The sequence below is a fragment of the Apteryx rowi genome, unplaced genomic scaffold (assembly GCF_003343035.1).
Source record: "Apteryx rowi isolate R43461 unplaced genomic scaffold, aptRow1 scaffold_786, whole genome shotgun sequence".
Taxonomy (NCBI): domain Eukaryota; kingdom Metazoa; phylum Chordata; class Aves; order Apterygiformes; family Apterygidae; genus Apteryx; species Apteryx rowi.
In genome coordinates, this window is record NW_020451078.1 from 237578 (window position 1) to 254895 (window position 17318).

The 17318-nt window shown below is 33.3% G+C and overlaps 1 protein-coding gene across 1 annotated transcript in view; it reads right to left on the bottom strand.

Annotated features, from left to right (window-relative positions):
• Positions 1-17318, bottom strand: part of LRRIQ1 (leucine rich repeats and IQ motif containing 1) — a 125625-nt gene that overhangs the window by 41675 nt on the left and 66632 nt on the right. The window contains exons 19-23 of the mRNA XM_026088808.1: positions 13570-13659; positions 12642-12763; positions 11935-12030; positions 11481-11566; positions 3405-3506 (exon numbers count right to left, since the gene is read on the bottom strand). Coding sequence (XP_025944593.1) covers positions 3405-3506; positions 11481-11566; positions 11935-12030; positions 12642-12763; positions 13570-13659 — 496 coding nt within the window. The remainder of the gene's footprint in view (positions 1-3404; positions 3507-11480; positions 11567-11934; positions 12031-12641; positions 12764-13569; positions 13660-17318) is intronic.

The window sequence follows — 17318 nt, forward strand, 5'->3', positions numbered from 1 at the left end:
TGTCTACATTTATTTTACATATCAGTTCTTTGCAACTGTTGTAACAGAGTGGTCTTCTTAAAATTAGGTCCTCAACCCCATTTTACAAAACTTCAAATAAACTTGTAGATTCAGACTAATTTTTTTCATGTATAGCTACTATTTTCTCAGAAAACAGATTTCAAATGAGAAATAAGTAAGAGATTTAAAACTAGAGCTCCTGTACATATAGTTTTTAAAGAAAAATATAAGAATAAAATACATAATCAGCATACTGTCAGCAAACAGATTGCCTGTTTAAAATCTTCCATGAAGCATCACTGTAACTTAGGTTTAATAATTTGTAATAACTAAGACTTGGAGAAGGGAAAGTTATAGTTTTCACAGAGTATGAAAACAAGAAGAATTAAAAAAAAAACCCAAAACTGTTTAAACAGTAATCGTCTACACTTAAAGCCAAGAAAGATGAGTATTAGATCAACTATGTCCTCACTGTGTTGCTTTCTACATGGTACATCATATAACACTGTCAGCCTGATGCAGTAGCTTGTACAAGAAGGCAAATTATGGCAGAACATAATCCTTAACTCAGCAATGATTTGTTTTAATTATCTCAGGAGAAGATAACATTATTTAAGTGCAAGGTTTTTCCTTTATGTTCAGTGAACTCATTTTCAGAAAAAATTCCTGGTTTTCACTTGCTATATTCTAAATTGTCCAAAAAAGGTTTACCATTCAATAATCTTTAAAACAATAAACATAAGAAACCACTACTGGTACATATAAAACAATAGTTATATTTACAACTGATACTTTAACCAACTCATTACTCAGGATAAAGTAAATATAAATATGATAGCTACTGTTTAATTAAGGCATATGGATACTTTACATACAAGAGTCAGATATTAAGCTCATTCCCTTTCACCCTCTATTTCCTTCTAATTATTTTATACCTCTTACTTTTTATTCCGTGTTTTTTTCCATTAGGCCATTTTTACTGCTTTAAACATAAACTAAAGAAACAATGAAGACTCAAGACATTCATCATACATTTTAACTGGATTACCTCCTACATATTCACTACCATGATGTGTTCCAGTTTGAAAAGCTAAAACTGTTCTAATTGTTTCACTTCCGAGGGCATCCCCTTTCAAAAGTAGTGATTCTGTTATTTAACAGATAACACATGTGTACTTGCTATTGATGTTATGGTTTCTCCCCCCATTTTCACTTTAAAGAAATAAAGCAGGAATATTTAGAATGCATGTTTTTTTTTTTCTTTTTTGGAGATTATTTAGTGGTTTATGAAGGAGACGGACTGGAGTTCAAAATCTCTACCAGAACACTGACTACCAGTCTATGAAGGGAAGACCTTGAAATGAGGAAGTTTATCTCCACCAAATAAAGGGCTGGTCTGTGTTCTCTTGATTTGGAATATGGTGTCCACAAGATTTATGGATACAGAGTGAAAACATTTCAACTTCCTGTTACAAAAAGAACTCCCATCACAGAGCAGACCCAAAGCAAGCTATTCCACGCAAAAGAGGAAGAAATAGTCAAAAGGTGAGAGGGTAAACGGGAGACAAACTTTTCTGTAAGTGAGGGAAGAAGTGACTGACAACACAATTTTGTGAAATCATCGTGCAGGTGCTTTGGTTTGTAGTAGATAACATATGAAGTGGCATCCAAATTCTAAATTAAGAGCTCTGAATTCTGATCGTATCTCACTTACATAAGTAAAAGCTCAGCAGTGCACTCTAGATTCTAATTCATAATCTAGCATTTTCTAGCCATCCCATCTGAAGTGCCAGTGACTTAAGCGGAAGGATAATTTTATATTCTGGTCAATCAGAATGGTACTGCTTGTCTTCCTGAAGGCTCAGGAGGGCCAGAAGCACCCAGAAGCACCCAGTAAAAGCCTGCTGAACAAAATCTCAGTTTATTAGCTGGCCAAAGGAGCATAACTATCCTTGAAATGAAAGATAAAGTTCAAGAGTACCACTAATTTCAGTGCTTGCCTTTTGATATCTAATATGCTACTGTTCCTTCTCTCCATATGTCCAAAAAGCAATTCAGTGACATTCAGAATAGATACAATGGCTTCCTAAAATGAAGGGAAATATTCCCAGGCAGGAATAAATAAACCAGTGACAGGAAAGCTAGGCTAAACCTACATTGATTTTAGGGTGCTGATCCTGGGATCAAGCTTGTCTCTTTGACACAGATCTGAACATTTGCACTACCACTTGTAGGCTTCAGGCACCCGCAGTGTTTTGCAGGCAGTCTACCCACCTTGTTTCTTCTGCATATGCCAGAGGAACTGTTATGATACACAGGAAATGCTAAATCAGGCACTGTATATGTAGTCTGTCTCTATTATAGGTAAATTCATGCTTGGATCCAAAGCAAACCACAGTGCAACCTTATTTTTCTCCTTCATAACACCCCTAGAATTCTTTCAAACCAATTTGAGCATTGGCTCGTGAATGTAAGGCAAATTTGGACTTGCATATAGCCAGGTTAATTGACAACTGCAGTTCAGTTATACTTGGATCTCTTGCAGACTTGTCTCGGACAGGTTCTAACTTTTATTCCCGTTCACTGAAGGTTAATATAGTATTATTATTTTCTTTTACTAAATCAGATTGGGACTAAATGAGATACCATATGGCTTTTGACTTCTTTGAGAAAGGTAAAATGACAAAGGTGACAATTATCTGATCACAGTTTAGAGATGCAAACAGACCCAAAACATTCTAAAAACAATGCCTCTGCAGATGCTCAGCTTCTTAAAATGAAGTTCCTTTTTTTTTTTTTTTTTTTAAATAAGACTTGGCCTTATTCTAATTTTACTAATTTCAAGGAGAGTTTTACCATTAATTCCAGCAGTAAAAGAAATAGATCAATATTTAAAGGCCTTTGGAAAGTCTATCTTATATTTACATGGTGAAATTTCTTTCTTCGTCTTCTGTCAAAAGGTAAACTTTTAGGGAATGCTTATGAAAGTGGCTTCTTCTTTAAAAAACCTTAATGATCTTCAGGAATCAATAGGTAGCTTGAGAAAAGATGACTATGAGACGGAAAATTTGAAATGGCATTTCATTCATAAAAATTAATTCTAGTGCTTTCTATTTTATATCTCTGTGATTTGCTCTGGTGTTCTTAAAAGTATGTTAATTAAATAGGTACCAGTTCACTATGAATTAATCTGTAAAGGCACTCCCCGCCCTCCCCCCGAATGAATTGAAACTGAAACGCTTCACTGCTGTAATTTGAGATACGCTGAAACAGCTAAGAACCTTAAACTCCTGCCTTCTTCCATTTCTGCATTTTGCTTTATATTTCAAGTATGCTAGCTGAAAAGATATTACGAGATATATATGTATACATGCATAAAGATATAGTGAAATTCATGTTCATACCTTCAAAGTAACCAATATTTACAGGCTGTGTCTTCCTTGGTGGTTTCACAGGGAGATGTTTATTTTCATTGTTTTTGAACAACGCCAGGCGCACAGCTGGGTCTAGACGACAAGAACAAGTTAAAATCAAAGGTCAGACCTGTCTCATTCATTCCTTCAAGCAGTTTTTCACCTTTTAGCCATTTAATAAATGAAAAATCTTTAAAAGTAGATTATATATTCACAAAAAGTTATCCTTTCCAAAATAAAGCAAAATAAATACAGTGCAGCCGAGAAGCAAATTCACTATTTTTCAGGATTTTAATACCAGTCATCTTTTTGCTAGCACATCTAAAGAAAAAATAAATTCTACAGCATGAATTTGCACAAAATATTTTAAAAAATCTGCTTTTAAAGCTTGAAATTTTATCATAATTAACTGAATATATGCAGACCACTGTTTCTAAAAGCTTTGATTCAAAAGTATTCAGTAGTCTAAATGAAGCTATTTATGCCTTATAAATGGTATTATTAAGTATTAGGTATTATTTATGTTAACAAGAAGCAGCTTATTTTCTGAAGCTAAACTTGAAGATAATAAGCTAACACTTTAGCACATCCTGTCCTAATTGAAGTTGACTCCAGAAATCTACAGTCATTTGCATGCCAAAGTACAAAATCTTAATTAGTTTCATAACTGTTATTTTGAAAACTTTGTAAAGAATCAAAGATGAACACACAACTGTATATAAATCCAGATAATATGTTTTCCTAGACTGGCAAAAAAAAAAAATTAACAAAAGCTAAACTGCTGCAAAACTTCAGATAAGGCAGAAAAAGAGAGTCTTGTGGATTATTTATTATGGGAAGGAAAAAATGTTTGTTTGAAGTCAGAGGAAAGTATGAATTTAAAGGAAACAGTGTTAGAAAGAAGGCAAAAATTTTATGCACAGTGCAGAATAAATCAGTCAGTCATGAAAAAAAGAAAATAAAAAGAGGATTTGGAAGAATGTAGAGACAAAAGCAGACATACAATGGGAAGCAAAAGTATATAGATTTTGTAGGTTTGACACTGAACATGGTGACACGAGTGACAGAAAACTAAAGGGAAAAAACAAAGAAATAGGATTCATGTGGTTAAAAGATGAAGACAATTGCACAAGCAGACGAATACAGACTCAGGAAAATCTGAGAGACAAGGAAGCAGAAGAGGGTTGTCTACGAAGGTGATTACAAACTGTCAAAAGAAGTAGAAATTATTAACAATAAAGAGTGAAAACAGCAACAGAACTTAGCAAGAAAGTAAACATGGTAAAGAAAGGATCTAAATTTTTACAAAGAGTGCAAGTGTAGCAAAAATGAGTATGTGAAACACTGCCAGAACAGATAGAACAGGAAAATAAAGGAGATGGGAAGACTGAAAGAGCGTTCAGACTGAATAAGTGTACAGTAATAATTATGTCTGGTTCTTCATTCTGAGCCTGTTAACTGGATGACCTTGTAGCAGATCACTGGTGCTTATTGAGGGAGTTTGTAAGAGCATCAATAATCCTGCAGCAAAATAAATAGCTTTGTTTGTTTGTTACCTTATCTATTGAAATAAAGGATCAGAATGCTCTATGAAGTCAGTGGGCAGTTTCTTATCAAGTTTAACAGTAACTTAGAAAGTTAGTTTTGAACAGACCCATATGTTTGCTCTAGACACTTCAGTTAAAAAGCAGTAAAGATGAAGGGATCCTAAAAGTTCCAACTTTTCTCGGAGAATGCTCTTCTGACACAAATAATGAAGACGCAGCCAAAATGTATCTTTACCTTACAAGCCCAGGTAAGATCTCTAATGGGGTCTGGAGTGGAGATATTCATTGACAAACACTCCAAAAAGTTTACAGTATTCTTGGTCAGTCCACACTGCAGTAACTTTAGGTTGACAGGCTGCTCTTGACGGTGCTAACCTCTCAGAAAGCAGCAAACATGATTAATCAAAGAATCGTGGAAAATACAGATGGAAGTCAGTTAGCCCATTCCTTCTTCCCAAGGCAGGTTCATCAATATCTTACACTTTCTGTTATCTACAGTTCTCCAAGAGACGCTGCTTCATCTTGTATAATGATTACAGCTTCCAGATTCACCCAGAGGTTATAAGAGATTAAAGTCATTTCACCCCACTTTTACTAACTACCTCAGATATAAGTTCAGTGGAATGACTCAGAAAGCACAGCAAAGATTGATTAGATTCATTAGTTTTAAGGCAGATTATTAGAATGATTCAGATAACTGAATTACCTTTTTCATAAATCAGATTACTGGGCTTATAGTTTTTTTAGCATTCACTTTGGGTAGATGGACAAAGTAAATCTATTTTGGCATGCCTCCCTACTCAAAATACATTTTTAGTAACCTAGTGTTTGTCAGGGTAGTAAATATTTGGGGCAGTAACCTGATGATTTGTGATAAAATATCTTGAAATAAAAATACTTTTATATCAAAAGTTCTTTTCTCTGCAATTTTAAATGACAGAAGTTATTACAAACATTTTAACTGAAGTATAACTTTTGATTATATTTTCTATTTTAGTAAGATTAAATACATAGCCATATGAGCAACATACACAGATAAAGGCAGAAAATAAAAATTTTCTGTAAAATTTTCCAACACTAACCAGCGTTGATAAAAGACTCCTAAGTTAAACAACTAGTTACGATAACATCAAAGACAGTATCTTTCTTCAAAAGAAGATCAAAGACAATGTGTAAAAATTGATTAAAATCTCAAAAGACAAAATGTGATTTCCAAGCTGTATTTCTGATTTTCTTAAGACTATTCCTGCAATAGCATACTGTTTTCCTAAGGTGGTCTAGAAAAATTGTTCCAAAATGCTTTAAAAATGCCATCTTTCCTTAATACAGCCTCATACTCAATTTTATGAAAACTCTGAACAGTCCAAAGTTAAACTATATTGAGAATATTTGTGTGAAATCACAAGAAATTATTAGTACCACCAATATTTTTCAAACATTTATTTATGCACAAGGATATTGGTATTAAAGAAGGTCCATGAACTGGGAAGAGAGGGGAATGATGGAAATTGTTCTTCTAAGAGATTTCTATCAGATGATTTACTTTTGAGTCTTTGCAAAATAACTTAAATAATCTACAGGGATTTAACGCAGTGCCAGACTACTTGAATTTGTACCTACCTGGATCACCTCCACCATTGCATACAGCTCTTTTGTTATTAAAAATGAGTTTTTATCTAGTCCCAAATGTAGGCAATATTACACAGATTACTTTATAACACTAGTGCTTTTCAGTCTCTGACAGAGATGGGGAAATGAACCGCATGTATGCTTTGATGACAAACAATCAAATGTTTTAAATTTCACACAGAGAACTGTGAAAGAGTCCAATAGTTCAAAATCATACAAATATCTTCCTGGATTCTGGCACACTCATTTAAATGTGGTTTATTAGATGATGATCTGTGCTGGCAATCTAGAAACCAGGGAGGTAATTTAATGCACATTGCTTGGCAGATACCAAACATAGAAGATAAGTTGGACAAACATTGTCCAAATGTTATAGAAACAATATGGAAGGAGTAGTTACTGTTTGATCTGGCACCACATTTGTTAAACAACTTCTTGATAATATGTGAAACTGAAAAAATTAGAAGTTTGTCATTCATTGTTGTGCAATAACTGTAATTGGAAAAAGATGCATCTGTGCCAACTTTGAAGAGTTGATAAATCAAAGCAGCACAATTAACAGATGAATATGTATAAGATTATTCAGTTTGTAAATTATCGGGAAGAAAGACCACACTTTGTTCCAAATCAGACAGCAATTAGCACAATGGGATTCTCATCCATGGTTGGAGCTCCTAGATGATACTGAAAAACACAACATCTACAAAAGCATCATTCTCTCCACTGCTATGAAAATATCGATTGTCATTTAATTAATGGGTAATAATGAGTAACAATGTCCTCCAGATTTTCATTCTGACTGTTGTTAATTCAACAAATTTACGCTGTACAGTCAGATCATGTGTTTTGGAGTGGTTAGAGGTTTTTTTTTTTTTTTTGTACTAGTATTGCATTGCTGTCTTAACTTCTAAACTAGAAACAAAAATTTTTGATGATCTCTATGAAATATCTTCATCATTGTGCTCTGATTCTAGGAGTCAAGTCTCACACCAGTCACTTTTTGTGGTTTTGTTTTGTTTTGTTTTTTAACCTGTGCGGCAGCAAGAATTATCATCTCATGTTGTCAGTCACTGACAAAAACCTTTTCCTTTGGAGAGGGAATGGTTAAGCAAGAAGTAATAAAACAGGGTAGAAGAGGCAAGCTGAAAACAAGACAAGGCCTCCAGCCATCTTAAAAGTAAAAGAAATTAACTTTCAGAGGCTAATATCAAATCCAAAGAACCAATGAAATTCAAAGTTAAGCAAGAAATTCTGTACTCTTGTGATATCTTTAGGAAGCTAGCAATGTTATGAGTCACAGACCCTTAAGTCTTAAGCACAGTGAGGTGTGTTAATATCTGCTGTGTTTAGATTTTTAATTAGAATTTGTATAGAATTTTATGCATCCATAATAAACAGGAATATTTTTGACATTATGCCAGTTTTACTTGGCTGCAAAATTCCTGGTCTCTTGCCCACACTTTTCATATTATCTTACTGTACAGTAAAAATAGTTGAAGTAGACACAGCATACATTTGGTATGGTTAAAACACAGGCCACAACTTTATTTAACTACATAAACAAGCATACATAACCGTAATGGATTAGTGCATAACAGGCCTTAAGGCTATTAGCTGGTGGGACTGGCTTACTGCAATATAAGCCTTGCCTGAATCACTCCCCATTTTAAGATTAGGCTACTTTAAGCTCTTCCTTGTAACACAAACCACAGGATTCAGCGCACTTGCTAGTATTTTCCACATTTTTTTCACTATTGAAAAGGTACATGGCCAGACATATGAGGTAAGATACTTCTCAGTTACTTTTACATTTCTACAGTTTAGACTGTACTTCAGCCAGTCACTCTAGGTTCTGTATACAGGCGATGGAGAACAAATATAAATGATTTTACAGTGAGATTCAAGTAGCCTGTTTTTGAATTCTATTTTAGGAGAAAATTAATAGCATTTAAGATGCATATTTCTTTCCATAAAGGAAAGCAGATGACTAAGCTCAGATGTAGTCTTCTGTAGTTAACCCATTGTATCCATCACTGTTGCACTAAGGAAAGATGAATGATTCAGATGGGAAATGAAAAGGAATAAATTCCCACACCTGAGGATGTTAGGAATCCAAGTTGTTCATGACTGTCCAATCCAAGTTCCAATTCAGCAAACATCCAGACATATTAAAGAGGAACTGTAAAACTCTCTGAGCGGAGGCTGATTTTACACTTTGTACTTGTGAATTTCAGGCCCTAGGCAAAGAAATTTGTTGACACTTGGAAGCAGACAGCACATTCTGACAGACCGTATGCAACCTACAACTACACTAACTTAAAATTATTTTAGTGTAGTTAGCATACCTTTAACAATTTTCAATCAGGGAGCTATGAAGGAAACAGCTGCAATTATAACACTGAAGAACTGGAAATTAAAGAGAGAAAACACAAATAATAGCAATAGAAAGAAAACCTAGAAGATTTAATATGAAGTTTCAATAAGTACTGGATGGACGAAGCTCATCTCAGAGGAGACAGAGTTGATATAATGCTAGTTTCTAGGGAAACGTAAAGAGAAAAGGATGATGTTGATATCTACATATTCAGATGAATTTTCTGCCTCTCAATATTAAAAAAAAAAAAAAAAAGACTCTTTTACTGAATTCCTGCTTCAGTAAAAGGTTAAACTAATAGCTATGGCCTAAGATTGGGAACCAAATCCGTCCCTGTCTCTGTCTCTCCAGTAAGAGTGGAATTGCTGAAAGTATTCTAACATGAGCTGTACCACACAGAGATCCAAGGCCTCCTGGATCTGGTTACAGTTTCCTGATCTGGGACTGGCTAGCCCCAGGATATGGTATATCTACTCTAATTTAAGCACTGTAAAGTCCCTCTGTTCCACCAGACCCTCAGCAAGACCCTGACTTGCTCTCCCCACTTGAAAGGAGGTAGTTCGTGTAAAACACAATTATAATTATGTGGAGGTTCTTCTCATATGTGGAATATTCCTTCAGGATCATTTTTAGTGCACCATATAACAGATGAGCTTTAGCATCAGTTCAAGATAAAAATACATATTTTAATTGATAATGTTCTGTTTGGTCCTTACTGACCAAACAAGGACTGGCTTTGCCAATGTGCTGTATAAGAAAGAATAGTTGCCTTGATAATCTTTGTATGGAAAATGGCTTGAGTGTGCAACATTTTCAGTCATATTTCTTGGTTCTGAAAACCAGAAAGTGATTTTAATGGCTGTCAGAGAACTCTGTACAGGAAAATTATACATACAGGGCTTTTTTCTTTAGAAAGACAAAAAATTCCCTTACTGGGTAGTGTCAGAAAGAGAAAATTTGAACCTATAAAAACAGTGTGCAAAAGTTTTGTTAATTTTTTCTACAACAGTAAGATACTTTGAGAATTTTCCAAATGATACATTAAAAAAGCCCGACACACACATACCCTGTCGAATAATCTGAACAAACTGAATGTAAATACATCCAAAAAATCCATTAGAACTAGAACAAAAATAGGATAGCAAATCTGATACGCTCAATCAATCAAACATTTATGACTGGATTAATTACTACTAACATAGACCAGACAGCATATGGAGAAAAGATGATATAACCCAATAGGGTCTATTCATTAAAAATGATACATAGGCCACCAAGTGGAACACATGGCAAAAATCCAGCTGCACATCAGATATTTACAGTTATTTTTTAGGCAGTGTGGTAGAGCATGGTGGGAAGCTATCAAGGTTTAAATACAATCACTTTAACCTTCTGTTCATTCTTCCTTTTTTTTTGTAAAAAGAAAGCATGGCTTGTTAATTGTGTGTCTTTTTTTTTAAACTAGAGATCTTTTTTTTCATAATTAGTCTTAGGCACGATATTTAAGTGGAAAAAATATACCAAAAAACCCACTTAACTTTCTCTGTAGGCTGAATCCTTTTCCCTTTTCAAGAGCAAAATATCTTTGAATATTTTCAGTGCTTTTTAATACAGAAGAGGTTTACAAAGTTATACAAAAGAGGTAAATTAACTGTAGCTTCTAATAAAATCATAAATAAATCAACACTTAAAAAATTAAACATAAATACCGGTACATTTTCCAAAGACCACTTAGCATGATTATTAATTTACATTTAGATCCAATTCAGCCAGGATCTAACATGCTTAAACATTTCTTATATGAACACCATTATACTAACATGTTTATTAACCTATTACATTGACATTTGCATCAGCATACTGTATCAACAGCTGAGGATTCTGGGAAAGGTTCATTGACATAAGAAGTGTCTGAGAAAAACCAGAAGACAGTTACAGAGAAGTTACTTAGGCATAATTTATTTTCTCAATGAATATTAAATACAAAAAGCATGATTCATTTCATATGTATCACATGACATTTTCAGAAAGAGTTCTTGCACAATTAATCAAGTTTGATGTAGAGATAGGAGTTACACAATGCAATTTTTTTTAAGGGAAAACTTTTAATCGTAGGAAGGGGAAACAAAAACAACCTGAGTAAGTCAATCATTCTAACCTGAGATTCCCTCAGCAAAAAAATATAAGAAGCACAAAATGCAGAAATATAAATTACACATCTACAAGAGGAGATACACGAACAAAAAGAAACAACATTTCCCTTTACTATATCTGTCGAATATTCCTTTTAATATCCACCAGAATGTTTTCTAAAATCTGAATATATTATCACTGAAACAAATCAATCTTCTTATGGTGATTTAACCTGTGAGTTGTTTTTACTGAATCATATTCCTCCTTTATTCATATTAATATTTAATGTTATACAAGCAAACTTCATAAAAGGAGACACTCTATTTTGAGATATAGGAATAGAACTATTACATGTGATACAACCATTTTTATCTGTTGACTTACCTAAATTTTTATTACTAAATTTTTTGGGTTTCATTTTATGGGCCCTCTTCAGCATTAGCTGTGCAGTAGAAATGTCTTTAAAACCCCTAGGGAAAGAGAATAATTTATTACACATTTGACCTACATTATGTTACATCAACTGCATATTGCTGTATTTATGCACTTTTCAAAAAGAATACACATGTATAGAATTTCTTACGTAAGGTATTAAACGTTCTGAATTACACCGATACCTGCAATGTGTATCTTAAAGTTACAATATTGCAACTTATTGAGCTGGTGTCTCAGGCACTTGTAAAAGCAATTACAATAATTTTTACCTTGGTAGAAAAAAAAATACTTCAAAGGTTTTTTAAGTAAAGGGAAATTTTAATAAAGCAAGATATAAGAGACAACAATATTGAACCTATTCCTGTAAGTCACTATACAATAAAAATAGATAAGCTTAACATACCACTCTTCTGAAATTTTCTCTTCTTTTTCTGACCTGAATGAAAATTTCTTTTTTTCTTTCAAGTCAGAGAGCTGTGACATTGTTCCCTTCTCTGACCTGAAAACAAAGTATATAAGAGAGGTACTGAAAGGTAGGTAAATAAGGAAGGACCTGGGGTGACTGCTTTGCAACCTTTGTTACTTTCCGAGTTGTTTGTGCCTTTTGAAGCTTGGAAATAATACAAAAAAAGTCTATTTTAATACTCCAGGAAGGCTTTATCTTGGAGAGTAATAAAAGTCTGCCATCAATTTGAAATGTTTACATTTCAATTACTTGAAGCATATTTCAGTCCTTTCTCTTGAAAGGAATGCAGCTGTGTAAGAAATCCCTTTTAATCCTTATCTAGTCTTAGAAATCTCTATTTCAACATCTACATGTTATGATATATGTGCAAAAATATAAGTTTTATGATGTATAGATTCATACACACATACATAAATATATATGTATATTTTCTTATATAATATAATTCTGGTAGTTACTGAAAAAAATAATTCATTGAATTAAGTACATTTAGTTGTAACAACAAGTGAATACGTTTGAACTCCAGTAATAGCATAACAACCAACAGTTACAAAAACATCACAAAACAGCTCAGTTCCTCCTACTTTTGTTTTTTGTCATATCCAAATGAACTAAACTTAATGAAATATATATATTTGACTTACCTGCTATGAAAGTGAATACTTTCTGGTGAGCATGAATGTGGTCTGTCATCACACTGCCAAGCTTCATGTGGTGCCAATGGCAAACTAATTGAATGTTCACTGGAATTTGAAGACCTAGAATACTTCTAAATAAGAGAAAGAAAAAAAATATGATTGATGATTCCTCCAAGTTTGCCACAAACCCTGCAAATAGCTACTCAAAACCCTGAAATTATGCACATGACTAGCTTTTTGAGCATCCTTGAGACTATACATATGTCCAGGAGTTTAAAATGTGCAGGTAAACCTGAGAGGGCTTGCAGAGTCTATTCTTATAACAGAAAGGATTCTTAATAGGGATATGCCCATTACAGACCTTATCTTTAACTAAACAGGGCAAAAAGGTGGTCTGATTTATACTTACAAAGTCCCAATGAATTATATACTTACAAACCTCCTTTTTTTTAATTGTAGGAAACAAAAAGTTAGTAATAGTACGCTTGTAGCAAGGAGAAAAAAAACTACCAAAACAAAAAGCAAAAACTTCAAAGTTTACCAAATAACTAGCAGACATTACAGTTCAATGACCTTTAGTTGTTCTGAAAATATTCAGCTGTTGTCATACAATGCGGATCATAGTATTTTTAAAGCAGTGTGTCAACTAGCAATTTTTAATCCATTGCCAACTGTACAGATGAAGTACATCATCTTTTTTCTTTTTGCTACTGTGACGTAAAGTGTTGAAAGAAATCCAAAATAAAGAAAAATTTAAGCAAATGAAAGAAAATCTAAAAGAAAAACTGCATCTGGGGATGAGGAGGAAGTCCAAGACTTCTAAAAGTAATTGTGTTTTTCAAGTCAATAGATTGTAGTATTAATCACCCTAGAACAGCATATCCTTAAGGAATGAGCGAAGACTGAAGAGTAAGAAGTTTCTATAACATGTTACCTTTGGCCAGTGCAGCTGGTTTGAGAGCAGGAGTGTTTTTGAAGGGAAACGGGTGGTATCTAGAGTTAGCCATTCCTTCTCTAAAGCAGCCTGTATGAATGAGTAAAGTCAAATAGTGCACTGATAAAATCAGTTTAGTTTTGATAACTTTTACAAAGTCTCTTTTAAACTGTCTTACATACTGTATCAAATGTTTTCAAGTCATATATCAGAAGTGTCACCTGCAGAGCAACCACATTCAAAACACCTTTGGAGATGCTGTGTTCTACTGTTTTATTTAAAACTATTCAGATCAACACATTTTAAAATAAGATGCATCACCCATTTCTTAAATTCTTGTAATTTTATTCCAACATTGTCAGTAAACCCAAGTCATTAAAAAAGACCACCAGACTCTGGAAGAATACAGACCTAACGTTCTGTAAGGCTACAGGAACATGAACAGCCCTGTTTGCTGTTTTTTGAGAAGTTAGTATTTTCAATCCAGATTTAGTTGCCTGATTCTGTCAAACTTGCTTTTGTTAAGCTGAACTTAACTGATGAATGGTCTTCACTGAGATCAGGGTTTAAAAAAAACTAAATGCACTTATTCCTCTAATTAATCAGATTTATTTTTTACATAATGGAACTACCTGCAAACTAAAATAACTTGGAATGAAAAGGGATGGCAGACTTAAGTGCTAAATGGTGTCTCTGGCACTTTAAGGCAGAATTAAGTTTTCCTAAATACAAAATTTGGATTATATTTCAAACTCAACCTGTATATAAATTATTTTTCTTATACTTTCTTGAGCTTTTCCACCATATGTTCTTTCAATATATTCAGATAAGTGAGAGAAATACATGACTCCCACACAGTAAGTAAATACTTCCAAAGAATTTGGCTTCACTTACGCAGGCTTCAGTCATTCAGGCTGTTCTTACTTCAGCAGTAAAGAGCTGGGATTCGTTCTTTTGAAAATGACTAATATATAAAACCAGACCACCTTTCCCCCATTCATAGAATATTTCAGATTGCATTAATTTCTAACTCGGAGAATTCGAGATAGTTACCCTAGCTTTGGGTACCTCAAGATAGGATTACAGTAGTCCTTTATTGTGTAGTTTGCATAAATAGGACTTTGCACAACCTTAGACTGATGAACAAGAAAGGCCTTCCAGGCCCTTCGAAATTGTGACAAACAAAAGGATTGTATTTCAGTTATTTTGAAAAGGTACTTCAGGTACTGGTCACATAATTTTGTGACTCTAAAACCACTCTTCTTTTTATAAGGTAAATATGAATCAGTATTCTTCTTCCATTCTGACCTAGCTTTATTGGATAATTTTTCAATACAGTTTGAGTTTATTTCCAAGTCTTAAAAAGGATGCCTTCTTACATCTTGATTCCTTGTTTCTGAAATCCCTTGTTCTTGGATTATGGTATGTTTTGGTTTTCATTCCTTTATTTAAGTCCAGATAAATTCTATGCCCTCCTCATTATTAGCTGATGTTTCTTTACTGATCTTTCCCCTTTTGTTATTTCATCTCAAGATTAAAATATACAAAGTCATCCTTTTTATCTCCTCTTCCCTTTCAGATGGTTACATATGTTAAGAAAACATCTATGCAAATAAACTGTAGAGGCATGCAACAAATAAAATCTATCATGTTATTTAACTGTTATAGTTACCTACCACCTACTAGCCTCTCTCAGTAATTCATTCTCACACTGACTATCATTAAGTAATTTATTCAAACAACTTTTATAAATATACTTTGCTGCAGTTAAAAAAACAACCAAACAACCCCCCCCAAACTACTATTCCAGATGTAGATTATAATAACTCAAACCCTCAAGGCTATCAGTTAAAAATGTGAGATAGGCACAATTCAGATATGGAAAAACTGACAAGTTCATATCTCAACAGAGGCAAAACTGTCACATATTCAAGTTTTGCAGTTGCCTGGGCTCTATGGGCAGAATGCTTAAAGTGCGTAACTACAAAAAAAGGAGAAAGTTTGAGCAAAAACCATCAGTGAAATTAGACATTAGTTCTCCTTACCCTCCTTGAATTTGCACTTCAGTTTCACTATGCAAATCATATTTACAGTTTTTTGATTTTTTTTCATCTAGTTTCTGAGTATGAGCATTTATATAAAATGGCAAACGTCTTTATTATTTTTTTCCTTCCCTGTTTGTAAAAGAATCAGTACAGCTGGGCATGAGGTAGATCCCCCCCTTTCTTTACAATTTAATTCATTTAATTCATTTACAGTTTAATTTAGTTTTTATTTCAGGCAACTTTGTTTGTGTGGTACAACGATGTGTCCATGAATTATGTGAGTATTTACATGTCTTACATTAATAGTGAATAGGATTCAGGCTTGATTGTCAGATTTCAGGCCAAGCTTGCTTCCTAGCTGTTTGAGTTTTTACCTCTATGATGAATCAGTTTGCTACAGAAATCAGCATAATCATGAAACATGAAAGCTAATATTCCAAATTTGTAGCCAATTTTGAGGAACAAGAATCAGTGAAGCACTATACAGGCTGAATCCTGTATCTCAGCTGAGGTTCTTTGCTTTAAATATTCAGGTTGAAAGTTTTCTCACAACTATTTTCTTAGCCCAGTACTTGCCATTTATTTATCTGATAATCTCCATAGTGTTCTTATTTCTTACATAGCCTAGGAAATCTCTTGCAGTGGTTTGAGTGGTGAAAAGAAAAATCAGTGAAAAAACAAAAAAACCAAGCAAAACAAACAAAAAAACCCACAACCGATTTATCATTAAGATTATATCTGCTGATATAAAGCACATTTGGCACGCCTAGAAATGTATAGCATATTATAAAAATATACCACACTGTCATTTACTTTAGCCAAGAAAAATAAACACATAATTGATTTCCAAATGTGTGCTCTTCCACTGTTTATCCCTAGAGATTTTGACAGTACTAAGTTCAAGAAACTTTTGTCCATATCTTTCCCAGAAACACAGTCCTGAAATACAACTAATGCAAAGTTTACAAAGAAACAGGTTTTGCCAATAACTAAGGCTAAAAATTAGGTCTATTTCTACTGAGATTATCCACCAACAGAAACAAATACAATCTGAGATGAATTACAAAGCAAATAAAATGATAATGCTTGATTGTATGGTCTATGTAAACAGTTATCGACTCCTTTTATTCCACAGGACAGGAAGCAAGCATACTGAATATATGTTTATTTCTAAAGTCAAATTAAGGAATTGATTTCACAAATACTTAGGTATATAAAATAACTTTACACATATGTGTAAATCACATTCAGTTGAATTAACATGTTAGTTCATGTTAGTTCATCCAGAGGTAAGTCTTCTACTCTTCTGAATGTCCATACTTTATCTCCAGTTTGTTTGAAAACAAAGAAACTATATTGATGATTTTAAAAAGTCTCAGTTTTTACAAGCACACAAAACATCCATATGACTATATAATTTTTTCTTAAAACTTTAAAGAAATGAATTCACTTTAACATACTATTTAAAAATGTTTTTAATAATTGGCCAATTTTCCAAGGGTATTTTTATTTTGTTTTGCTTTTCTGAATGTTATGTCAGTTTTTATTTAGCTCCTGCTCAGGACACACAAAACAATTTCCAAGACCAGTAAGAATACAGACCACCAAATTGCCCATTAAACACAATAAAATTATCTCCAATATCATTCTTATAACAAAAAGAAACTATGAATATATTTATTTTCCTAAATTTTATAATAAAAA